The 25,889-nt window shown below is 36.5% G+C and overlaps 2 protein-coding genes and 1 long non-coding RNA gene across 8 annotated transcripts in view; 1 reads left to right on the top strand and 2 right to left on the bottom strand.

The window, feature by feature from the left end:
- tnni3k (TNNI3 interacting kinase) overlaps positions 1–2,926 on the top strand; it is a 29,288-nt gene extending 26,362 nt beyond the window's left edge. The window contains exon 26 of one of the 2 annotated variants that reach the window (XM_087264013.1): positions 48–2,926. In XM_087264013.1, the coding sequence (XP_087120139.1) occupies positions 48–124 (77 nt within the window). In that variant the 3' untranslated portion in view covers positions 125–2,926. The remainder of the gene's footprint in view (positions 1–47) is intronic. The other variant, NM_001204823.1, reaches the window with a different exon arrangement.
- Positions 1–25,889, bottom strand: part of LOC147842616 (uncharacterized) — a 1,013,036-nt gene that overhangs the window by 581,767 nt on the left and 405,380 nt on the right. The gene's annotated exons all lie outside the window — the stretch shown is intronic.
- erich3 (glutamate-rich 3) lies at positions 2,060–25,133 on the bottom strand. 5 transcript variants are annotated; one of them, XM_087263995.1, is made up of 14 exons: positions 24,958–25,133; positions 23,561–23,654; positions 23,242–23,367; positions 21,592–21,663; positions 21,370–21,498; positions 20,326–20,487; positions 17,962–18,159; positions 17,351–17,528; positions 16,968–17,154; positions 14,441–14,643; positions 14,106–14,282; positions 11,489–11,872; positions 8,629–8,760; positions 2,060–7,583 (listed from the first exon to the last, which is right to left on the bottom strand). In XM_087263995.1, the coding sequence occupies exons 1-14, from the start codon at positions 24,975–24,977 to the stop codon at positions 3,826–3,828; spliced, it is 5,820 nt and encodes a 1,939-aa protein (XP_087120121.1). In that variant the 5' UTR covers positions 24,978–25,133; the 3' UTR covers positions 2,060–3,825. The 5 variants fall into 5 exon arrangements, with proteins under 5 accessions (XP_087120121.1, XP_087120122.1, XP_087120123.1 ...); XM_087263996.1 differs by having other exon boundaries at positions 14,115–14,282; XM_087263997.1 differs by having other exon boundaries at positions 20,338–20,487.

Below are 25,889 nucleotides of genomic sequence, written 5' to 3'. Positions count from 1 at the left end.
GTGTTGGAGTTGAGTGTCAGTCACTGTGTTTCGTGCTGTTCCCGCAGGATATGTGTCAGATCCCATGAGCACCATGCGTTTCCATTCGTGCAGCAGCAATGGAAGTTTTGAGGACAGCAACTAGAAGCAGCAAATCTCTGAAGAACGTCACAAGCAAATAACTGCATGACATCTGAAATACCGTAATTATGTCTTTTTGACTTTATCAAAACACTTTTCACACAATTGACCCTTGGCTAAGCCCTGCCCTCCTTAGTTACTGTTGTTACGCCTGTCAAGCTCTCGTGCCTGGCACGTCGTCTATTACAATAAGTATGCGCTGGTGTTAGACATTCTCATGGATAGAATTAGGCTGCATTTACACTGCAGATCTTGACGGTCAATTCCGATTTTGTGACTACATCGGATTTTTTTGCTGACCTGCGTACATCATCTTTTAAAAGTGACTCGTATCTGATTGTCTGCATTCACACAGCACACGGCAAAGATGCAACGACCAGGAAAAGAAAAAGAGCAGGCGCTGATAATAAAAGAGCACCCTTTCTCTGTTCCTGTATTTAATCTGTTTGAAAGGTTCCATTTTTTGACAAGTTGTTTTACAATAGTTTACGACAGAAAAGTTCTCATTTGGCCATCTTCTTTTAATCTAGGCCTTTTTGAACCAGTAAGGATTATAATGTCAAGTCCATGGCGCTATTTATGCACGTGATGTATGCAACAGTTTTATATTAGTTTATATTGGTTACGTGGTGGATATTGCACTCTCTCTCTCTCTCTCTCTCTCTCTCTTTCGCTGTCTCTCTCTCTACATGACAATATAAAAGCTTTTTAAGTCCTCGCGTATGAGATTTAAGGTTTGGGACTCTGAAGTCTGTTCGCTATGGTTTTTAATGATGCACAACTTGCATTGACAGGTAAAAAAGTCCGATCTACCTGCCTATACTGCAAAGAAGAGGGCATGGATCGGATTCATATTGGATAAATTTACACATATGAACAAGGCCTGAATCTGATTTGAGTAAATTGTAATCCATGTGATTTTTTCCAGCTTACATGTACATGGGCCATATCTGATCTGTGCCACATGGAAGAAAAAAAATCAGAATTGAGTCACTCGAGCCATGCAGTGTAAATTCAGCCTGGCAAACAGGTGAGATTACAGAGGTATATTCATAACATAATATGCAACCAATTAGAAAATAATTTCATCAAAATTGAAGCTAGGTTTGCCCAGCCGTCTTATACCCTAACCATTCAACAGCTTGGTTAATGCACAGCATGAGAGGTGAAATTTAAAAACAATCTAATAAAAACAAATTAAAATATGATTTCTCTTTTTTTTTTTTTTTTGCCAAAAAGCCTGATAGACTATTGTTGTGCAATGAAATATAGCATTACTAACTGATGAGGAAACACGCATGGACAGTGCTTCTACTTAATTCATTTGGTCACACTTTACAATAAGGTTCATTAGTTAATGTTACTTAATGCATTTACTAACAAGAACAAACAATGAACAATACATTTACTACAGTATTTGTTCGTGTTAATAAACATTAGTTAATGAAAATGCAGTTGTTCATGTTAGTTCATGTTAACTCATGGTGCATTAACTAATGTTATCAAGCATGAGTTTGGATGTTAATAATGCATTAGTAAATGTTCAATTATGATTAATAAATGCCGTACAAGTGTTGTTCATGATTAGTTCATGTTAGTAGATGCATTAACTAATGACCCTTATTGTAAAGTGTTACCATTCATTCTAAGAAAGAAAAACCCAGAAAGGGGAAATTGATGGATTTGTGCTAAAAAATTAGCATCATTGACCCATAACAATGCACAGTACCTATAACTGTCAGTATGTTTGTGTGCTTTTTATACAATTTCTATTCTAATTTACAGTTTAGCTGAAAAAATAAAATTAAACGAAGTGCAAATCAAAGTATGAATAGCAGTAGTGAACAAATAGATTTTCCCTACCAGCAAATGATTAATCCAACATCAAATATAAAAGCAGACACTAACCCGCTATACCGTTGTCACCAATGACTAAATCTCCAAAAGACAAATGAAAACATCTGTGAATTGTAGCTCTGACATGGGGGTTATAAATGACTGAAAAACAGCTGAGGGTGAAGTATATTGATCATGAGTGCTCAGATTGTGATCATATCTCTGTTTTGTTCTGTTGATATGTAATCCAAATATTCATAGCTTGAAACAGATGGAAATATGACTGGACTATGTGCTGCTTTTACGGCCTCTCACACAGCTTGATCCACACTGGCATTTCTCCCCCAGGGGTTTAGGTTTTGGAAAGAAAAAAAAAAAAATCCACCACCCAAAATTTTAGGATACCGGGAATCAGACTTGCACAATCCATATGCACAACAATTTGGCTTGTTTCCCTCGCTCGAAATCTAGACAGAACTACTGCGCGTCGCTACGGTTGCTAAGCCATGATTGGTGTATTGCGGTTTTCGGGTGTGGCTTAGTGAAGGGTCAATTCCTCCAAAGTTTAGATCAAATTTCCAACCATAACAAGTCTTTAGTTGCTGCAGTTATTATTTGGTCAAAAACAACATGTGCCAAACTTCAAATGACAGAACATTGGTTACCATGCTGTAAGTCATCGCAATTTCGGAAGTGATGGAAGTGTTTTAAATACACACAAAATTATAATTTAGAGAATTTACTATTGTAATTAAATGCACATTTTACAGTGTATGCATGACTAATTGTCACAAACTATTAATTAGGACGTGACATAAATGCACCTCCAAAGAGTATAGGAACATTCTACGTTCAATTAGGATGACTTGTGTTATTTCTTTTTTGTATAATAACATATAACTTGGTATCATATTCGGTACACACATGTATGTCAAAATTTTGAAATTAAAGAGTCAAAACCTTTTTTTAATTGTTGTTGCATCAAGAGTTTTTTATATTGTGTTTGGAATTTCGAATGAGAATAAAACATTTGGTAGATCAGGACAAACAAGTGTATTTCAGTATTTTATTCTAATTTCAAAAGCAAACAGTCACTAAGACATGTGATAGGTTGTTTAAACAGAGTATGACTGATGTCACTTAACAACACAGGCACTATTAGGGAAATTTGGCCTTGTTTCTGCAGTTGAAACATCTCAAGTTTTGATTCTGACTCATGATGTGCATCAAGGCCATCACTGATGGGGTACAAGGTAGTGATAATTATCAGAGACTCAATGCAATTTCCAAAAGGAACTAAATAATAGTACCCTAGCAATGGCCTTTATCTGCACAACACTGACCAATAATCTATAAAAGAGATGTTATATGAATAATAGTATCATATGCAAGTAAACTACTGTTTAAACTAATACCAAAAATCAGTAGTGGTCATGTCATTCACATTACACTTTGCAGTCATTGAGGTTTCTGTTGAAGTCTGTTAGTTAAGGTATGAGTGTCTGAAATGTGTCCATACACTGGTGGTGCAGCCTGACTAACTGGAGGGCTCTGCATCATGAATAATTTAATTATTTGTGCTGTGTGTGTCCTGCGGTGTCCATTTTCAGTGGGCCATGGATAGCTTCACCTACCAAGCACACAGGACTCATAATGGGTCTTGAAAAAGAAAAGGAAATGTCTTTGTTTTGCATCCAACAATATGGGTTTGGGTGTCCACACTTACGGTCTGAAAGTCTCTAGGATCTTGAAAACTTTAAACATGTTCAGGTGAGTTTAATTGGGGTTGGACTTAAATTTTGCAGTACAATCTCTATCCGGGGCCAGGATCAGACAGTCCTATGTTAGGTGAAAGGATTTACTGTTATGCTAGTAGCTGTTTTCAGCGTGAGCAGTCTGTAATGTTGGATACCCTGCAGGCCCAAAAATCCTTGTGTCATCCAATGAAAAAGTGCTTAAAGAGTCTCTGCTGAGAGTCTGTTGGAAATGACTGCCAATTACTTTTGTTCCCCTATTTCCGTCCACATTCCTGCTTCCATTTGATGGTCTGGAATTGAAGTCAACACTTGTGGTGTCGTCTTGGCTCCCGTTTTCTGATTTATTAATGATTGTTAGGTCTGTAATCTCTGTGATTGTTGGACTCTGTGGCTCGATATACTCTGACTGAGGTACATGCTCAGGTTTCAAATTGTCTTCTGAATCTTCCAAAGTCTCTCCATTACTTGCTTCCTCTATTTGGGCTGTGGTTTCAGCAGTCATTTGTTGAGACTCTTCTACATTCGGGATGTCAACTGCGGGTACATCCTGTTCAGATTCAGATGAGGGTTTGTCTTGAATTTCTTCAGATGATGTCCCCAGATTCATGACCTCAACTAATGTTGAAGTTTCTTGACCTGCAGTGTCTTCTTGGTAAATGTCATCATCCTTACTCTGTCTTGACCAGAAAGTCAACAATGAGCCTCTGGTCTCTAGGACTTTTTCATCTTTGGCTGAAGTATGTGTGCTGTCTTTAGAGTGATTACTGAGAGCATCTGCTTCTATGGCCTCAACTTTAGTCTCTGTTTCAAAGCTTTCAACTACAGACTCTGTGTTCTCATTTACAGGAGTTGCCATTTCATCTACAATCTTGAGTGTTTCATCAAGGCCTTCGATATTGGTACTTGCTGGTGCATCTGGAGCATCTAATACTTCACCATTTAGCCGCTCTTCAGTTTCTCCTGAGCTGAGAGTCTCTTCATCAAGGGGTTCTATGAAAGTCTGAAAATACCTAGATTCCTGGTGTACGTTAATCCAGTTACTTACTAAATCCACTCCAGCTGTTTTAGACAAAGGTGTTGGAGGAGCATCCAGATCTTCGCAATCAACACTCCCTTTGGTTATTTTCTCTCCATTCTGTGATTTCCCTGAATTGGAAACAGATGAGCCGCCGTCCATCCCTTCAGGAGCATCTCTACTGCCCAGTTCATTTTCAGACTTGTCTGGTTGCTCTGCTTCGACTTTATCTTCAGCTGAGACAATCAAACTTTCTGTATCCTTATTAACGATTTCCTGTGTTACCTGTGCAGCTACATTTTCTATAAATGTTGTTGCAGAAGTTTCAGATTCTTTATCTGCATCTTCTTTGTCATCCTCTTTGTCTGCCTTTTCGTTATCACTGTCTTGGTCCACATTCCCACCATCCAACCGAGACTCATTTTCTGCATCCACCTTATTTTCTATCTCTTGCTCTTTGTCTTGATCTGTTCCTTCTTCATCATCTTTAAAACCCTCTTCATTATCATCTATAACTTCTTGAGCATTATCACCAGTTGTCTCACCCTCTGCTTGGTCTTCTCTTTCATCCCCGTCTGGCTGTTCATCGTCCTTCCCCTCTATGTTCTGATCTGTATAATCAGCATCTTGCTCCTTCTCTGTGTCACCTGCACCTGTTTCTGTATCATTCTCTGTTTGAGATTCCAGACCCTCCTCTTCCACCTCAGCATCTGCATTTTCAATGTCCTGTGTTTCTTCTTCTTCTAATGAGTCTTTCTCTTCTTCATTTGTCTCTGTTTTAGCTTCTGCTGCTTCAGTGTTTATAGCTTCATCCTGTATGTCTTCAGCCTCAATTTTCTCAACTTCCTCACTGATGTCTGGTTGCTCAGCTTCACTTTGTTCTTCTGGGTGCTTTTCTTCCATGTCTACACTCGCTGCTGCATCCTGAGTATCATCTATTTCTTGTATTTCTTCAACAACCTTTTCATTTTTATCTATAGCATCTTGAGCGTTATCACCGGTTGTCTCACCCTCTGATTTGTCCTGGGTTTCCACTTCTTCTGCCTTTTCAGCCTCCTCAGGACTGACAACTTCTCTCTCTCCATTTTCGCCATCTATGTTACTATCAGGCAGATCATTATTCACCTCAGCAGGTTCTCCCACTTCTTCCTTGGTTCTGGCCTCAACGTCATCCTCAGGTGCCCCGCTGGCATCCATTTCATTTTGCTCTTCCTGTGATGCCAATTCTTCATTTTGATCATTAAGGTTGTCTTCTGGTGTTTGAACTATATTCTCACTAGAAACAGCATCTTTTTCCCGTTCCCCTTCGTTTAATGTATCCTCACTAATCTCTTTTATATCTGCAACCTCTTCCTCTGGCTTTTCTACTAATGTTTCTTCTTTTTCTATCTCATTCTCTTTCTCTCTGTCTTCTACCTCATTCCCTTCCTCTAACGTATCCTCGCTAATCTCTTTCACATCTACCACATCTTTCTCTGGCTCTTCTACCAAATTTTCTCCTGTTTCTAGCTCATTCACCTGTTCTGTGTCTTCTTCCTCATTCCCTTCCTCTAATGTATCTTCACAATTCACTTTCCTATCTGCTACCTCTTCCTCTTGCTCTTCTACCAACATTTGTCCTGTTTCGACCTCATTCTCCTGCTCTCTGTCTTCTTCCTCTTTCCCTTTCTCTAATGCATCCTCACTAATCTGTTTTATATCCGTCATCTCTTCCTCTGGCTCTTTTACCAATTTTTCTCCTGTTTCTACCTCATTCTCTTGCTCCCTGTCTTCTTCCTCATTCTCTATACAATTCCCATCTCCTTCCTCTTCCATCTCATCCATCATCTCATTCTCCACCTCTTCTACTTTTTCTACTTCCTGAGACTCTTCTTCCATGTTTTCATCTGTCTTGGTTTTCTCTCCCACCTCAACTTCACTGTTTGGTTCCTCTTGACTCTCTTCATTAGCCCCATCACCAAGTTCACTTTCTTTTTGTTCATTACTCACACCCTCCTCACCTTTATCGGCACTAACCTCATTTTCCTTTGACTCATTGTCACCCTCAATCCCATTGTCTTTCTCAGCAGTTTCAATCTCTTCATCCCCTGGTTTCTCTGCCTCCTCTATTCCCGGAGTGTCACTTTTATCCTCAACCTCTAGATTTTCAACTTCTTTCTCTGTTTTCTCTTTGGTCTCATCATTATCTTTACTAGATTTTTCACAGTCTTCCTTCTTATCAACGTCATCCCCCTTGTTATCTGTCTCCTGTAGTATTTCTCCTGTTGACCCATCACCCCCAGCCTCATCTGCTAGGTCTACTCTTTCATCTTTGTCTGGCTGTTCAACGCTCTTCCCCTCCGTGTTCTGATCTGCGTCATCAGCGTCTTGCTCCCTCTCTGTATCACCTGCACCTGTTTCTGTATCATCCTCTGTATAAGTTTCCAGACCCTCTTCTTCCACCTCTGGTACCTCAGCATCTACATTTTCAGTGTCCTGCATTTCAACACATGTCTCTTGTTGTACTACCAAGTCTTTCTCTTCTTCATTAGTCTCTGTATTAGCCTCTGCAATTGTGTCTTCTTCCTGTATGTCTTGAGTTTCATTTTCCTCAACTTCCAGACTGTTATCTGGCTGTTCAGCTTCATTTGTCATGTCACTTTGTTCTTCTGTTTGCGGTTCTTCCATGTCTACACTCGCTGCTGCATCGGTAGTCTCATCTATTTCTTGTCTTTCTTCTTCTGTGTGGACCTCAGGCTCCTGTTCATTTTTATCTTCTGCAGACTGCTTTGCTTCTTCACTTTCCACTGCAATTTCATCTTGAGTGGTTGATGGTTGTGGTGAAGTGAAACCAACAGCACTCTCAGATTCGACTCCTGTAAAAATGAGCATACAGTTAGGTCCATAAATATTGGGACATTAAAACAATTCTAATATTTTTGGCTCTATACACCAACGCAATGGATTTGAAATTAAACGAGTTGTGTAATGTACTCTTTGGATCTCATCTTGAGAGTTGACAGTAACAGATTCCAAATGCAAATAGCACACTTGAAATGACCTCTGGACCTTTTATCTACTCATTGTAATTGCGATAATGAGGGGAAAACACACTATGGAACAGCTTAAAAAACAATTGTCCAATTACTTTTGGTCCCTTAACAAGTGGGAGGCACATATGCAAAATGTTGTAATTCCTACAGTGTTCACCTGATTTAAATGTAAATCCCCTTTAATTAAATCTGACAATCTGAAGTTGAAGCACATCTTGTTCGTTTTATTTCAAATCGATTGTGTTGGTGTCCAAATATTTAAGGACTTGAATGTATATTGAACTATACAATATTTTACATTTATGCCTCATTTCCATGGTATGGTTAGGTACATTACCGTACAGGAAGGGTTACCCTGTTTAGGCTTGTATTTCCAATGCCAAGAGTACCCTGACTTGGTAGGCATGGGATATTGCAAAAAGATGTAATTCTTTGTTCAAATAAGAAAGCTGCATGGGTTTCTGTGTTGCATTCTGTGTTGTTGCTGTGTATTAAAAAATAATGCTTCCTGTGTTGTTTTACATAAAGTACCGACTTTCTTTAAACCAATGGCATTCAGGAATAAGTCAAGCACCACCCTTTTGGTATCATACTGTTGTGTTAAAATTGAACTTTACGAAAGGGTCCCTAACAATGATGGTTAATTCTTTTGGTAGGTTGAGGCAGTAGAATTGGAAAACAATGCGTGTCTTACTTTAGTGTACCTAACCCTACCTCACAGTGGAATTGAGGCTTTGTACAAACACAAAACTGTCAGTGTTTCGGTCAGAGCACTACAAAACTTTAAGTAAAAAAAATATTCTCTACTCAAGGCAAAAAAAAAGAAAGACAAAAAATTAAGCTTTATATAACCTATTTAATTGTTTACCTTGGCCATCCTGTTGGGTCTTCACTGAAGCTCCTTCGTCTTCCTCTGTGCTTGTATCACTAAACTCTGGTTCTGAACTACATTGAGATTCCTTCAAAATGGCCTCAGCCAACTTCTCCTGCATAGACTTGGCTATGCATTGTCACAGGGAGTGAGACAGACATATGACATCCATGGCAAAAATGTTAAATTGGAGGTGGATTCACCAAATGAGTAATATAATTAATTTTGAAATGAAACGCAGAAGCAGTACAACACAATTGTGTAAATGTGTAAAGTTTTATTACCAGGACAGCAAACACTTTGATTGAGAACACAGCATGCAGGAAACAATCACAAACCATGTTTTCATGCAGGACACAAGTTCGATTTCTCTGATGGGATGGCACATGCACTTTACACAACACTTTTTTTGAATATCAATAAAGCCAACCATTTCAGTTAATCATGTTTAAAACACTGCTCTGTATCCCCAGCCATTAAACCATCAAATCCACAAAAGCACAATAGATTGCATAGTATTTTGTATATATGCGGATGTTTTTGCACTGGCCGCTTGTCATATTTTGAAATATAACAAGTAACTTAAAAACAAGTGTAATCCTTCTTGATGGACTACCCTGATCCAGTTACTATGACCATTTATGTGAAGCTGCTTTGACACAATCTACATTGTAAAAGCGCTATACAAATAAAGCTGAATTGAATTGACTTTAAAAGTTAATTCAGACTGATCAGTATGTCGAAAGCCAGTCTTGGGTGTATATTTGTCACAATGTTGCTAGTTACTTTAATTAAATTACTTTTTCGCTGCAAATGCAAGAAATTACTTTTCATGTTAACGTAATTCAATTACAGTTACTTTTAATGTATTTACCCTAAAAGTGTACATAAAATCAACAGTTCTATATAAATCCATGCAGAGAAGTACAGAAGATTACATTTATCAAGACAATAGCATATTCTTAAGAAAGAACAAGATGTTTTATAAATGTATGTCAATATACAGTATGTATGAAATTTGGTGTCGTTAATTTGAAATGTTTTGTGTATTGATAAATATAGTGTTTTTAAAACAGTACAATGTTTCTCAAATATTTCAGTTGTTTTTGAATTAAGTTTAATTTCTATTTTGTATGCGTTGAGATGTATGTAGATTTTTGCTATTGTGTCAAGTAATTAAACTACTTAATGAGTAACTTTTTTCAGACCAAGTAATTAAAAAAAGTAGTTTGAATTCAGTTTTAATGATGTAATTAGTCAGTTGTAAATATATACTTTTTAAAAGTAATTTACACAACACTTCTGATGGCAACACAAAAAGCATGCAATAAAAAATGGTGCCAGAAACACAACATCACTGAAAAGCCACCAAACAAACACCATCGTCAATTACACAGATAAGTGTGTAATATTCAGCTTTTAGCACGATCAGAACTGGAGTAATGCGTGTGTTCATGTATTTGTCACATAATCATATCATATAATCATCTAAACTACCTTCTTCTCAGGTAAAACCTTTCCATTTCAGACTATAAATGTTACTTATAGACCTTTTTCATGGCTGCTGCATGGAGGGCGCCATAGCGACCAGCGGCTTCCAGTAGAATGATAAAAACTTCCGTTTTTAATGGATAACAGAGTGTTTTTGTGACACACAACTTAGAAATGTGTCTGTTAAAGCCGTTATAATCTGTCAGATGTGGTTCAAGCGCGTCAGAAATACGAGAAAAACGTTCTCCTAGTTCACGTGTCTGCTGTCAGAAATACAGTGTGTGTGTGCGTTCGCGGCCTGTCAGCTGTTAGCTCAGCGGCTCTTTAACACACACGCAGAGAGAGAGAGAGAGAGAGAGCAAACCAGAGTACTGGCATGAAACTTAACAGGTATGAAAGTCGTGCAATTTACAAAAATGACCAATAAAAGTCTGTTATTGATACTCTGCTGGCTGATTTGCTGTTCATTCTGATCGCGAGCCGTTTGTGTTTTTATTTCGTGTGTTGTATTCACCACGGTTTGTGTTTTTCTGTCATTTTGAAATGACACTAGCCTATATTTTCACTTTGTCACAGTTATTAAATCAGTGTGTCAGTGGCACAGTACAGGCTACTGTGTGTGTGTCCAACATTTTGGTGAATTACATTTGTTTGGGCTGGTTATATATTTGAAATAAAGAGAAAATGTTGACTTTAGCGATGACAAGGCTTCATTTAAACTGCAGAAGATGCCGTCTGACAATGAGGGGAAAATGCCTCACAGCAGCTGTTTTCTATCCTATTAGATCGCATTTCTTTAAATGATCAGTCCAGGAGATGGTGCAGATGGACAACAGTATTAGTTCAAAGAGAATAAAAGCAGATTAAAACTATCGTTTCAAAGCTGTCCAAATGTGACCGTTTACACGCATTAGCTGCCGACCGGAAGTTCTTTGCATTCTCCTTGTGCATACACGCAAAGCATAATGGGTAATTTTGCATTCCAAGAAAAAGGTCTATAATATGCTTGTAATAAAATATGCAAATTAGTATAAGCACTGCCACAATCAAAATGTGAAACAACTGTTTTAAAGTTTTACTGACTATCATCTTTTGAGAGCACCACAGTGACCAACAGCCAACAACAACTGTCTTAATTATAAGTGTTTCTGCTTATTAAATGACACACTTCAGCTTTAATTAAAAGCGCTGCATGAAGACACTAACACAATGTTTATCTTGAAGCAATCAAATCTGTTTATTTGTGAAAAGCACAAAAAGATGAGATGAGACTCTTCAGTTCTGATGTTGAAAAAGCCAGCATGAAAGACCACAAAAGCTCCAGTCGTGACAGGCACACAGCACTAGTTTTCATGCAGGCACTCACCTCTGTCCGGCTCATTTTCTTGTGGCTTATCTTCAGCTTTGGCATCCTCCCCAAATTGCTCACCTTCAGTTGCCTCTTGCTTGTCAGTGTCTTCTGACATTTCCAGGTCGCTCTTCTCCACGCCAGCTTCAGGACTATCCTGTGTCCCAGAGTCCTCTGCTTCAGCTTGAGGCAGTGTAACATCGCTGGACTCTGTGGCCTCTGTTTCCTCTGGTTTGGTTTCAGCAGTGGTGAGGTCTTCCTCTGCCTGCGTGACATCATCTGGAACATCAGCATCGACGGCTTCTTTGGTGTCCTCCAGCATTTCTCTTTCACTGTTGTCATTGTCACTGCTGGACAAGCTGGATGTTCGACCAGATGAGACAGATGATGATCTTTTGTCTTCTAAGTGAATAAAAGACAAATAATCTGTAATGCTTTGTTCACTCTTTTCCCCTCAAACCAATTTTTATCTTTCAATTATTTGAACTTGCAATAGATGCAATTGAGGTTAATTTTGTGTTTTTACGGATTTACGCAGTGCGTTCTGTGTCTTTTAGTTAGAACTGGACGATATGGCAAAAAGGGCATCGATAATTATTGTCCATATTGAATGATAATGATATATATTTCGATATAAGTTGTTAATGCTTCCAGATTTAAAAGAGTACCCCAACAATGACTGAAGCCACAAAAACTAGAGGGTCCATTAAATGGCATAAACACAGTCCATTAAATAAGTACCTGGATGGGAGACCGCATGGAAAAATTAGGTTAGTGTTGGAAGTGGTGTAAGAGTGGCCAGCAGGCGGTGCTTAACCTGTGATCTGTGTGAGTCTTAATGCCCCAGTATAGTGAAGTGAACACCATACTGTTAGTGGACGCCGTCTTTTGGATGAGATGATAAAAACCAAGGTCCTGACTCTCTGTGGTCATTAAAAATTCCATGGCACTTCTTGTAAAAGAGTAGGAGTGTAAAGTGTTCAAATGCCAAATTCCCTCCATTGGCCCTTACGAAAATGGCCTCCCATTTATCTCAATCCACCGAATTGGTTATATCACTATTGCTTGCTCCATTAGCTGGTGTGTGCCTAATTACCCTAACCTGCCTAGTTAACCTAATTAACTCAGTTAAGCCTTTAAATGTCACTTTAAGCTGTATAGAAGTGTCTTGAAAAATATCTAGTCAAATATTATTTACTGTCATCATGGCAAAGATAAAATAAATCAGTTATTTAAAATGAGTTATTATAACTATAGAAGCGTAGAAGTGTGTTGAAAAAAAATCTTCTCTCCGTTAAACAGATATTGAGGAAAAAATGAACAGGGGGGCAGCGGGGCTAATAATTCCCACTAACTGTATATATAAATATTGACTTCCACAGGAGGGGAAAAAACTATGGAAGCCAAGGATTACAAGTGTCCAGCTTTCTTCAAATTATCTTCTTTTGTGTTCAACAGAATAAAAAAAGACAAACTGGTGACAACATTTTTTTTTTTTTGGGTGAATTAAAAAGGGAAAAGTATTTAAATTTGTTTATTTTAAAGTGAGATGCCTAAAGTGAGATTAATAGTGCCCTAGCAGACACAGAGTATATTAAGCTGTGATAAAACCCAACTGTTTAACTCTAAAGAGACTTGTAAAATTAGCCTATTTAAACAAAAAAAAATTATATATTTTAATACTGTACAAAAAAATCACATTACAAGACGGCTATATCAACTATTGTATGTTGCTAGCAAACTGTACATTTAAAATATATATTTTTTTAAATCAGGAAGACAGCTTCTTCAAAAACTCAAATACTAGCCTACTTTATTTTTTTAATATATTACATAAATAAAACTGCCACTTTTTAAAATTCAAAATAGCATAAATATCTCATAATTTAAGTCATAATAGGAAATAATTTGTTAATACGATACAACAAATGATGTTTGACTCTGATATGCGGTTCAAGAAACGACTAAAAACTTAACTATTTAGTCTCCACTTCACTTCCTAATCTGCAATTGCCTCTCTGCATATACCACTAACTGTACTCAAAAAAAAAAAAAAATTACTAATGCTTTCCTTCTTAGACTTTACAGACCCGAAACTTGCCTATAGCACTTATTCATTGTTGCTCTTATAGTTGTGTTGATTGCTTCCTTGTCCTCATTTGTAAGTCGCTTTGGATAAAAGCGTCTGCTAAATGACTAAATGTAAATGTAAAATGAGTTTCACTGAGTGGGTCTGTCACTGTGTTTAATCCTGTGCATGAATGTATGATATAGTTAATGCCACATGCACTGTAACGTGTTTTATAATCATAGTTCCTTTTTAAATGTTCGTTGCATTTTCACCAGTGAAACAGTTTAAATGCAAATACACATAAATTAGGGAAGTCTAATCAGCAAAACAAGTGATCATACTGAGGGTATACACAATTATTGATCCTCAGAAGTCGTAATACCCAAACAGCTCGTGGAAAAAAGTAGGCATATGGAGTATATGTGCGTATAGCCCCGACTACACCACTGGTTTGGATGTCTATTAGATGACTTTTAAACACAAATAAATTCTTGCTGAAGACAATTGATTCATATTAGATGTTTTCAAACAAGGTGTAAAACACGGCCGTGTAGTGATACTAACTCAACATACTGTTGTCGTCATCACTGTCCGAGATGCTTTTCTCTTCATCTCCGTCATTTTCATCCCTGGTTTCAGTTTCTTGTTCTCCCTCACTTGCAGCAGAAATTGGCTTTTCTTCCACCTCATCACCATCTTCAACAGGCCCTTCATCATCAGCCTCAAAGTCTTCCTCATACTCTATATGAGAGGACAGTATAAATGGGATCCAAGCATTTCATTTAAAAGTGCAATACATTTTTATTTAAATCATACACCTAGTGCAGAAATGTGTAATTGTATGAACAATAGGTGATGCTTAAGAATATTGTTTGACCTGCATTTGTAGTTAACTGTACCTTTGGTCTTTTTCTTTCCTTCTGTTTCTCCATTTATCTCCATTTCCATTTCCTGATGCGTCTCAGGCTCTGCGTTAGACTGAGTCTCTGTGTCCTCATCTGTGGTCTCTTTAGCATCGGGAGATTTGGAGGTGGGCTGCTCCTCTTTCACTCTTTTTTGAGGAGGGGTTGGTTTTTTGTCCAAGCCCATGGCAATAATACACCTGAAGAATTATCATACAAAAACATTACACATCCTGTTTAGTGGTGGACTAGTGTGGGGTTTGACAAACGGGCAGTGTCGAAATGGTTTCATTAAAAGACTTTGCATTGGGACACTTTTTTGGTACACTTGATCATCTGCTTGTTTACACAAATATATACTCAGCCAATCTCAATTTGGCAACATATTGCATTCAGGCATGTAGACGTGATCAAGACAATTTTGTCTAATATAAATACTATGGTAGTCAAAGTTTACATGTTTCCTTCTGTGTTAAAGAGAACAAAACAATGGTTCAGAACAGTTAAAGGGTGAGTAAATGATGACAGAATTATCATTTTAGGAGAAACTATCCCTTTAAGATGGTTTAAAATTGGATTTTTTCAAAACATAGAGTTTTAGTCGAATTTATTAGCCCTCCAGTTAAATTTTAATTATTTTATATTTTCTAGAGATTTTAAGTTCTGTTTAATGGAGGGGGAAAAAATTCAACACATTTCTAAACATAATAATTTTAATAATCATTTCTAATAATTAATTGATTTTATCTTTGCTATGATGGCATTAAATAAGATTTTACAAGATATTTTTTAGGATACTAGTACTGGCTTTTTCTCCACCTCATCACCATCTTCAACAGGCCCTTCGTCATTAGCTTTAAAGGTTTCTTCATACTCAATATGAGAGGACAGTACATATGTGATTCAAGCATATCATTAAAAGATACAATATTTTTTTTAAAAAGCTTGATGCATAATAGTGTAAATGTATGAACATTAGGTGATGCTTAAGAATATTTTTCGTGCAAAGTGCAATTTAAAGGCTTTGCTAGGTTAATTAGGGTAATTAGTCAAATTGGGGTAATTGGGTAAATCATTGTATAACTATTGTCATGTGGTTTGTTCTGCAGAATAATAATATTGACCTTAAAATGTGGTTCTATTCTAGCCAAAATGAAACAAATAAGACTTTCTCCAGAAGAAAAAATATAATCACAAATACCGTTTCAGCATGCACAACTGGAAAATCGAATATGTTAAGATTGTAAGATTGAGTTGTCTAAATTTGTGTGATGATTTGGGCCTAGAAATATTATTCAAATTCGTTTGGGTGTAAATTTGATCAATATTGATTAATGTTGGGTTAGCATATTCTGAAGTGATTTAAATCCTTATGGAAATTTATTTTAGATTTTATCACCTGCCTGGGCCTGGAAATTAAAGTTGGTTTGGTTTATGAGTTGAACTAAAATGTTTTGAGGTTAAAGTTGGTTTGTTTTGTTTTTTGTTGTTTTTCCCCTATATTAATATATTGATTTGGTTGATGAACATTTAATTTTGGTTTACTTGATTAAATAATGCATTTGTTGAAACTTTTTTTAAAAATTCATTAATGAAATAATTTTGAGTAACTGTAGTGGGGTTTTCTACCCCTGGCGCCCAACACCAGTTTATTAGCAAATACTGATACAGATGCACTAAAAATGTCCTTGCTCCATTAAATAACACTTGAAAAATATTTTAAAAATAATAAATATTTTACAGGAGGGCTTATCATTTTGCCCGCAACTGTATGTAAAAAAATCGAATTCATATCAATATGTAAAAATAATAAACTGGAATACGTTTATAGACTAAGGTTGCTTTCACACCTGTGAATGGATTCAGTTGTTCCGAAACAGGGATTAATATTGTTACAACATTGTTGCTCTTTGTTCTTGGTGCGGTTCGCTTTCACACAGCAAAGTTTTAAACTGACCAAAATAGCCTTAACAAGTCATGTGTAAGTAAACTTTTTAGATTATCACTCGTTTGCGGGCATCCTGGAGTCTCTGTGCATTTGCGGAGATTATCACTCGTTTGCGGGCATCCTGGAGTCTCTGTGCATTTGCGGAGATTATCACTCGTTTGCTGGCATCCTGGAGTCTCTGTGCACTCCTGAAACTGGAATGACCTCCCGCCCTACTCATTCTTTCTTCATATTGTCGTATGCCTATTACATGTCCATAAAACACTGTGATATAATCCGGGTCGGATCGTATCGCTTTCTCACTACAATCGATCCACTCCAGAGTTTGTTTCAATCGAGCCGAGACCACCTCATTCAATCGATCTCGGAGCGATTGCTTTGACGTGGATCCGAGTGCGATTGGTGGATTCACATATGCCAAACGAACCGCGCAAACTGGGCTAAGTTCCGAAACAAAAGTCTAGGTGTGAAACCACCCTAAGGAATTATATTGTTATTCCTTCACAAACGATTTCTAGTTTTAAAAGTAATTTCAAACCTTCTATAAATATCATTTAAGAGATGTGTTATCATTACTTGTAGCACGGTGATGCTCCTTCCACACCACAAAATCCAAAGTGTCCATGTCTGCCTCCGAGTCGAGAGCCTTTCCTGTGTTTGAACTCGCAGCAAGAGCTGAGCCGATCCACTTGCAGGCCATTGAGGAAAAACGTAAGACTAAATGGAAACCCTTGGTGTCGTCTAGACACAAACTGGAACACTTCTACAAGAGTAATCAACAACAAAAAAGTTCATTTTAATTAGACTACCGTGTCCCTCATCAAAGAGAATATAATTTATTGTAATAAATGCGCCACTGTCAAAGTAACATCCACTCGACAGATCAATAGCGTAACTCAATACATGCTATCCTTAAGATATGAATTACAAAGCCCAGGTGTACAGAGAGGCTCACTGACCTCCCTCTGTTAGATTCCCTTTGTAGACGCAGAGGTTTTCTCCTCCACAGTGCTGCTGGAAGACCTTCACTTCATCTCTGAGGTCCATCAGATCATGGGACAGGTGGACACCCTTCCCAAAATACATCATGCTCACTAACACTTTACTCTGGGCTGATGTCCTCTGAAGAGAAGATGGCTGCAAACAGAGGAATTGCAGAATAAACATGAGGTTAAGGAAAAATTTACCCCCCAAAAATGTAACATTATCACAAAATAATGCTGAAAACCTGTAACCATTGACATCCATAGTAGGAAGATATACAATAGAAGTCAATGGCTGCAGGTTTTCAACCTTAACACAAAAGAAGATATTCTGAAAAATGTTGAAAACCTGTAGCCATTGACTTTTGATTGTATATCTTCCTATTTTGAATGGCAATAGCTGCTTTGTTTTGAGCATTCTTCAAAATAACTTCTTTTGAGTTGATCAGAAAAAAAAATACGTAAAACTTTAGAACTAGTTGATGGTAAGTTTTTTTTTTTTTGGTGAACTGCCCCTTTAAGATTTATTTTAATGGGTATGTTAACCATTACACTAGTTAACAGTAAGTAAAAAGCAAGAAACTAACCTCTGTAACAGCTGTTGGTGCGGTTGTGGGTCTTAACTTTCGACCCCTTACTGTGCCGTTTGCTCTTGGTCCTCTTTCATTCTTCTTGGTGAGGGGGGGCACAGGGGTCACATAGTTGTTAATGACAGGAAGACGGTAGGGCGAGACAGTGCTTGTGAAGTCCATCGCGGTCAAATGTCTCACGGCATCTCTGTCCAGCTATAAGTCAAGCCAGAGCATTGAATATATACAATATATTATTGTTCTCACATGAAAAATACTATAGTTATTTATAGTAAATACTGTAGTGCAGGGGTGTCCAAACTCGGTCCTGGAGGGCCAGTGTCTCGCACAGATTAACTTCAGCTTCCTTCAACACACCTGCCTGGAAGTTTCTAGTACAGAAAAAGCTTAATTAGCTGGTTCAGGTGTGTCTAATTGGGGTTGGAACTAATCTTTACAGGACATCGGCCCTCCAGGACAGAGTTTGGGCACCCCTGCTATAGTGTTTTTAAACCATCTCCGTGTTCGAGCAGGCGCAGCCATTTGAATAATTTTGTCTTGAGACTTCCGGTCTCATTTACTTTTATTCATTTTAGACGTTAAAAACAGCTTGTTTTGCTGCTTGATGTTGCAAACTGATATTTTCTTATTATATTATTCTACTTTGTCTGTATAATCATGCAAATACTTGTTTGGAGAGCTAGTAGTTAGACCGTTTTCTGCCGTTTATTATTCCTAGTCATTTCCCTCAAAGGCAACCGAATCTATAGTTCTATAAAAAAAATAAAAAAAATTTGCAAAAAAACGAGCGCACTTCCATATTGAAGAATAAGGTCAATGGTAATGTGTATTAAATTGTATACATTATTTACAATATATAGCATATGTTTGATACAGCATACTGTAGAATTAAATATAGTGAACTGGAAAACTGTACAATACCATGGCACTGCTTTACATTCTAAAAGACATGGGGTTATTTTTCTACCCAAATCTTGGGTTGAGGCATTTGGGGGTTATTTTCAGAGTCTTGGGTAGTTTCAACCCAGCTCTTTGGGTCAAATTAACTCACAGCAGGGGCTGACTGGGATACCACATATTATATACTAATTTGTTTAAATGCAATAAAAATAGTGTAACATAAACGCAGATTCCTTGCTTTTTTACACAATTAAAATAAGATTTATGCTCATAGCAGCCCTTAGTCAGATCTTTCAGAGTTTTAGAATTTCTTACTATCACCTTTTGTATACCTGTAATCAAAGCTGCACACTGTATTTCAGTGACACTGAGTCAAAACAACACAGTTCCTGGGTCATCTTTTGCGAGCATTTTTGCATCTAATTAACCTATTATTTAAGTAAAAATAACAATTATTGGATAGAAAAAACAACCCATTTATGGGGTTAAAAAAATAATAATCCAATTACTTAGGTTAATTTAACCCCTCATGTGTTCTGTCCCATATTTACCCAGCAATAGGGTTGAAAATAACCAAATTTGGGTAGTTTTTAACCCTGTGTTTTTTAGTGTAGCTTTAGCATTTACTACAGTAAAATGTGGTGCATTTGGATGCAGTTGTAGAAAAGTTAATTATAATACTATAGTAATTGTATTGGGCGAGGCAGTGGCACAGTAGGTAGTGCTGTCGCCTCACAGTAAGAAGGTCGCTGGGTCAAACCTCGGCTCAGTTAGCGTTTTTGTGCAGATTTTGCATGTTCTCCCTGCCTTCGCGTGGGTTTCCTCTGGGTGCTCTGGTTTCCCCCACAGTCCAAAGACATGCGGTACAGGTGAATTGGGTAGGCTAAATTGTCCGTAGTGTATGAGTGTGTGTGTGAATGTGTGTGTGTATGATTCCCAGGGATGGGTTGCGGCTGGAAGGGCATCTGCTGCGTAAAAACTAGCTGGATAAGTTGGCGGTTCATTCCGCTGTGGCGACCCCGGATTAATAAAGGGACTAAGCCGACAAGAAAATGAATGAATGAATGAATTAATTAATGAATGAGCAATTGTATTACCAATGTAGAATTACTACAACAGATTAACTCAAGTACTTTACAATAGTAGGGTTAAAAATGGATACATTTTAAATTGATTTACTATAAATTACTAGTGAGTTCATCATTATGAATTAAAAGTAAATAACAACAAAAATGTTAATTAATATAATTAATTATAATTAATAATTAATAATAATATAATAAAAAAGTACAGTGAAGCTTTGAGCTTTTGGTCTTGGAATAATTTTATGAGAAATATTTTATGTTTATATAATATTAATCTCAGAATTTTTTATTTGCATATTTTACTGTTTTATTTTAATTTGGTAAGTGACGCATGATGAGTGAGAGTGTACGTATTAGGATGTCAGGAGGGTGTCACCGTATAACTGACGGGCTGATCGGTGTCGTTGGAGGAGTCCTGTTCTCTGGGTCTGTGTCTCGGAGAGCTTCTCTTCACGGAGGCCGTGGCACTGTTTAGGGGCTTGAGTCGAACTGGCCTCTGCATCTTCCCTGGAGCCGTGTTGGGCCTGGAGGAATTCGGCTACAGGAGTATAAACAATAAGTTAAATATACTTGAACACGTATTTACATATACTGACACATTATTATTGGTGGTGCCCAATAAATTAAATAAATCAATAAAAAAATCCTTCACAAAAAAATCTATTTGCTTTAAATATAAGAGAATTAAAAAAAACTAAATTACTTGTATGTGATTACATAAACTGACACATTATTATTGGTGATACCCTTTAAATAATAAATTAAACAATTCCTTTACACAAAAAATATATTTCCTTTAAATATAAGAAAATACTTTAAAAAAGAAATACTTTGATTTTTTCTAGTCTATAAACTAGTATATCTGATATCTTAACATATGGGTTTGCAGAGACGTATCTAGAGAAACCAGAGCAAACAATAAAGCTCATGTGTCATCAATCTGCTGGAGCAGAAACTCTCCAGACACCACACGCCAACAGACAAACATCCATGAGAAGAACAACCACAGCACTTCATATCACCTTCTGTTTAACATGATAACAAAGAAATGACCTGCGTCTACTGTATGATATAACAACATAGAATACAATTAAGTAAAAATAAAATTCATAAGTCATTAGAGATACAGCATTTTACTCTTAAAAAATGTATTGTAAATGTATTTTGCTGCTTGTTCAAACTACTTGTTTAATGTGTTGAACCAACACAATTCTTGTGGTTTTTGGATTAACTTAATTGTTTTATTTTCAATCCACTTAAATATGTCAAAACAGTCAAACAAGACTAATTAATAAATTTGAGTTGGGACAACATGAAGGAACTGTGTGGAACCCTGCATTTTTTTATGGTGTAAAGCACTTTCTTGTAAGTGATTTCTGCTAAATGTGTGGCATGTGAACTCCCACTAACTAAAACTCACAGATTCTGTTGACTCTGAATGCTCTCCCTCCGGCCCAGAATGCCGTGGGTGTGAGGTCTTTGGCCCTGTCGGTGGTCGAGGTGACAGCATTAGCACTGGTTCATCCTCATATCTCTTGGAGCGGTCTGCCTAACATAGAATGCAAAAAGCTGAATCACAAAATGTACTTTATTACAATGTCATCGATTTCAGTCTGAAAGGGGTTTTGCTCAAATGGCAAACCTTTAGTTTGTGGATTCGTTCCCTCCGTGCAAATTCCTCAAGTCTTCTCTTGATCTCATTTTGGTGAAGACGCTGAATAAAGGGCAAAGTAATTTGCAGTACAATATGAATATATATATATATATATATATATATATATATATATATATATATATATATATATATATATATATATATATATATATATATATATATATATATATATATATATATAAATAATATACAGTGACAAAGTGATATGCACATATAAATGCCATCAATACTTCATAATTTAATTAAACAACTATACTGTCTACTATATTAATATTTATTAACTATATTGTCAACTATATTAAAATGTTTTGCATTTAGGAAAACATAATAATTTTAGTAATTCTCTAGTAATTCTAGAGTCGATTATTAGCTACATTTAAATTTTGTTTTTAATGGCAACAGAACAAATCACTGTTGTCTAATAAAAAGTATATATGATGTACTGTCATCATAGCAAAGACAAAAGAAATTAGTTAAGGTAAGGGTTAGATAATTGATGATAATTTATATAATCAATAAAATATGAATTATACACACACACACAATATGGTGTTTGGTAAGTTCTTTTGCAGAATATACATCATAAATCAATGCTTTGTGTGTCTGGCTGTCAGTTTTTTTGTAAATTATACACTAAATCGGTATTTTGTTATTTTATTTTATTTTGTGTATTAAAAATAATGTGAGGGAAAACAGTTGTATATAAACAATGTCTTTAATAAAACAAAACGGTAACACTTTACAATAAGGTTCATTAGTTAATGCATTTACTAACATGAACTAATCATGAACAACACATGTACAGCATTTATTAATCATTATTGAACATTTACTAATGCATTATTACCATTCAAGTCCATGCTTGTTAACATTAGTTAATGGACCATGGGTTAACATGAACTAACAATGAACTACTAGTAGTAAATGTATTGTTTTTTGTTTGTTCATCTTAGTAAATGCATTAATTAACATGAATTAATGAAGCTTATTGTAAAGTGTGACCAACATAACTCTTTCGATGTGAGCAGGACATCATATGTTTAGCTTTTCATACTCCACAACAGCCTAGCAGTCTAATACAATGACTCTCAAAGTGGGGGTCGGGACCCCCGAGAGCTCGGGGGACAATAAAGTGGGGTTGCCTGGTAATTTCCAAAAATCTATTTATTTTTATTAAACCATACGAATTACCATATTTTATCCATAACCTAATGAAGAGAAAAAATAGTAGTTTATAGTTAATATATACCATATAGTTACTATAGTAGCTTATATAGTTACTAGTTGGATTGCGACCCCTGGGGTAATAAAATCATATTAAACACTCAGCAATTGCGTCAGATGCAGCAGATTGATTTAATAACACCAGGTTAAACTTTCTGGCCCATTTACAGCACTCACATGCATTAAAAAAATTAAATGAAGAATAGACTTGAGTCTATTGGTGTGTGTGCGCCATTGCTTGCAAGGTTTCTGTATTTATAACCACCTCAGAGGATATTTGGGGTCACGAGACACTAGCATTGTCATTTTGGGGGTCGTGGGCTGAAAAGTTTGGGAAACCCTGGTCTAATAAAGCTTCTAATAAAGAACTTGTGGACTGTAAAAAGCTCTCACCTCCATGTCTAGCACCTTGTGAAAGATGGCTTGAGCCAGACACTCTCTCACATGTCTCTGATGCGCTCGCCGGATCAGCTTGTGCTTGTACTCTTTATCGGGAACAATTCGTCCGCTCCGACTGATCTGAAGCACATGCACCTGCATTTAATGACTGATGCATCTGATGTTGTATAACATAAGGAGTCATTCCTTTTCATCTCTTAACAGGTTGTCTAGCATGATCATTATGGGAATGCTAATTACCTTATATAACTTATAACATGAAAGCTAGTTTGTAAATATTGTGATTTAAATGCTAGGCACAACATCATCTTACCAGCCCAACTTTCTGAAGATGTCTACGTATTCTGGCATTGTTGAAGTATGCACTCAGATGTTTGTCTGTTAAGCTGTTGTAAGCTGAAAGAAGACTGTAGATAAAGACATTATTAAAGTGATAGTTCATCCCAAAATGGAAATTCACCCTCACCCTTTACTTGTTTCAAACCTTTATGAGTTTTGAACACATTGAAAAAATGCTGTAAACCAGTAACCATCGGTTTATATAGTATTTGTTTTTCCTACTATATGGAAGTCAATGGTTACAGGTTATCAACTTTCTTCAAAGAATCTTCTTTAGGGTTCAGAATAAAGAAACTCATAATGGTTTGGAATCACTTGAGGGTGAGTAAATGAATTAGGCTTGCGTTTTGAATGAAAATCTACATTATCTGTTAAGTAGGGTCTGATAATTTGCACATTTGTAAATCTCATCCCAGATATCATGGCGTTGAGACATGTTTGACCGGGCTGATGGAATGATTCAGTGATCCTCGAGGCCACTAGTGCCAGGGTTTTCAGCTTGAGGTGAACACTGTACATCTGTGTCAAGTGTAGTCTTGGAAATGCTCGACTGTTTGTCTGCCTGGCTTTTTCCGATACAGATTTGATTTCCCTGAGCATTTGTAAAGAAGACAACACAACCTGAACACTAATCCTCTGGCCAAGGAGATACCGTTACCGGTGTCTGGTTTCTATTGGAATTGAGTTTGGATTGACAGCACACTTAACCTCTGGCCTCCAACATTGAATTCATGTCTCTTTTTAAAATTGTTTATAAAGTAAAACACCAGTAGTGCAAGACTGGGATATCCAAATACACTCAAAGGGATAGTTCACCCAAAAATGACACTTTTAATTACAATTAACAAAAGAAGATGATTGAAAACCTGCAACTATTGACTTCAATAGTATTTGTTTTTCCTATGCAAGTCAATGGTTACAGGTTTTCAGCTTTCTTTAAAGTATTTTCTTTTGTATTCAAATGAATAAAGACACGTTTAAAGGACTGGAACCACTTGAGGGAAAGTAAATAGTTGTTAAATTGACATTTTTGAGTAAACTTTTTCTATTAATATTGTCTTAATTTTCACTTCAGACATAACGTTACATTTATTAGCCTACGACAGCTACTATAGCTATGTTCAACAAAGAAACAACAGACATTCATTTTGGGTACAATGAACAATATTGGTTGTCCATTATTTTTGTTGTCTAACTGTTGTTACTTCTCAACAGCATCACGTTTTAGTCATAAAGTGTTCAAATGCCACAATAATAAAGCTTAAAGTAATCTATCTCGCTTGTTATATTAATTCAACTGGAAATTTACGACTGGACTGTACGTTAGTTAGAGAGCATTTCACAGTAGCTTAGTCAAGCTTAGGTACTCACCTTGGATTCAGATGATTCATTTTGTCGGTGCTCAGAGATATTCGATATGTATCAGGCAACCGTACGTTAATGTGAGAGCTTTCTTGAATCCGGAGGATATTAAAAGTATAATGCGCATCTGTCCGCCCGGCTCTGAATACTCAACACCTTTCTCCCTTTCCTCGCGAGGAACTGATGACAGTGTTGCCATGGTGAGTCACGTGATGATGCCTAGAAGTCGCTAAGTTCTTTATTATAAAACAATCATAATGCAAAGTACATATTGTTGAATATTTAGGATGTGAAAATATATAGATATAATGCGAATACAACTTGTGTGGTGGTTATACCGAAACAACAAATAAAGCTGAATTACTATAATTATGTTATATAACCCTACTGTAGTAGAAATGTTTGTTTAGTTTACTCGCCAAAAGTTATAGTTTTATAGATGATATATTAGGCCCAAATGTGAATTTGGGTTAATTTCGTCAAGATTAATGTAACAGAATAGTTTACCATAAGCCTTGAAGTTATGCATTGAGCGCCCTCTTGTGTTTTCACGGGGATTGATCATCTGTCCAATGAGCAAAAAATAAAATTATTCAGATTATTTCAGTTTATTCAAAGCAACCATTTCAAATATTTGAGCGTTTATTCCTGAAAAAATAATTAATGTTTTGACAGAAAATAAAAATAATGTTCAGCAGCCGACAGTAATAAAGAAAAAATATTAATAAAGTAACTACTGATTGCGCATTACATTTTGGTTTTGATTTTAGTATGTGCTCTTGTCTGTTCTATTATAACTTTATTATTTTTTAACTTAAAAATTCCAACCTAAAAACATTTACGCAATTTGAGCACAGTAAAACCCAATAAATTAAGGCAACTCAAACCGTTTGAGGAAACCGATTACAAACCATTTTAGTTAAAATTAATCTATACGAGTA

Source organism: Danio rerio, chromosome 8, assembly GCF_052040795.2.
Source record: "Danio rerio strain M-AB ecotype USA chromosome 8, GRCz13ab, whole genome shotgun sequence".
Taxonomy (NCBI): Eukaryota; Metazoa; Chordata; class Actinopteri; order Cypriniformes; family Danionidae; genus Danio; species Danio rerio.
The sequence above is the reverse complement of the archived record's forward strand: the minus strand, read 5'-3'. Positions and strand labels throughout refer to the sequence as shown.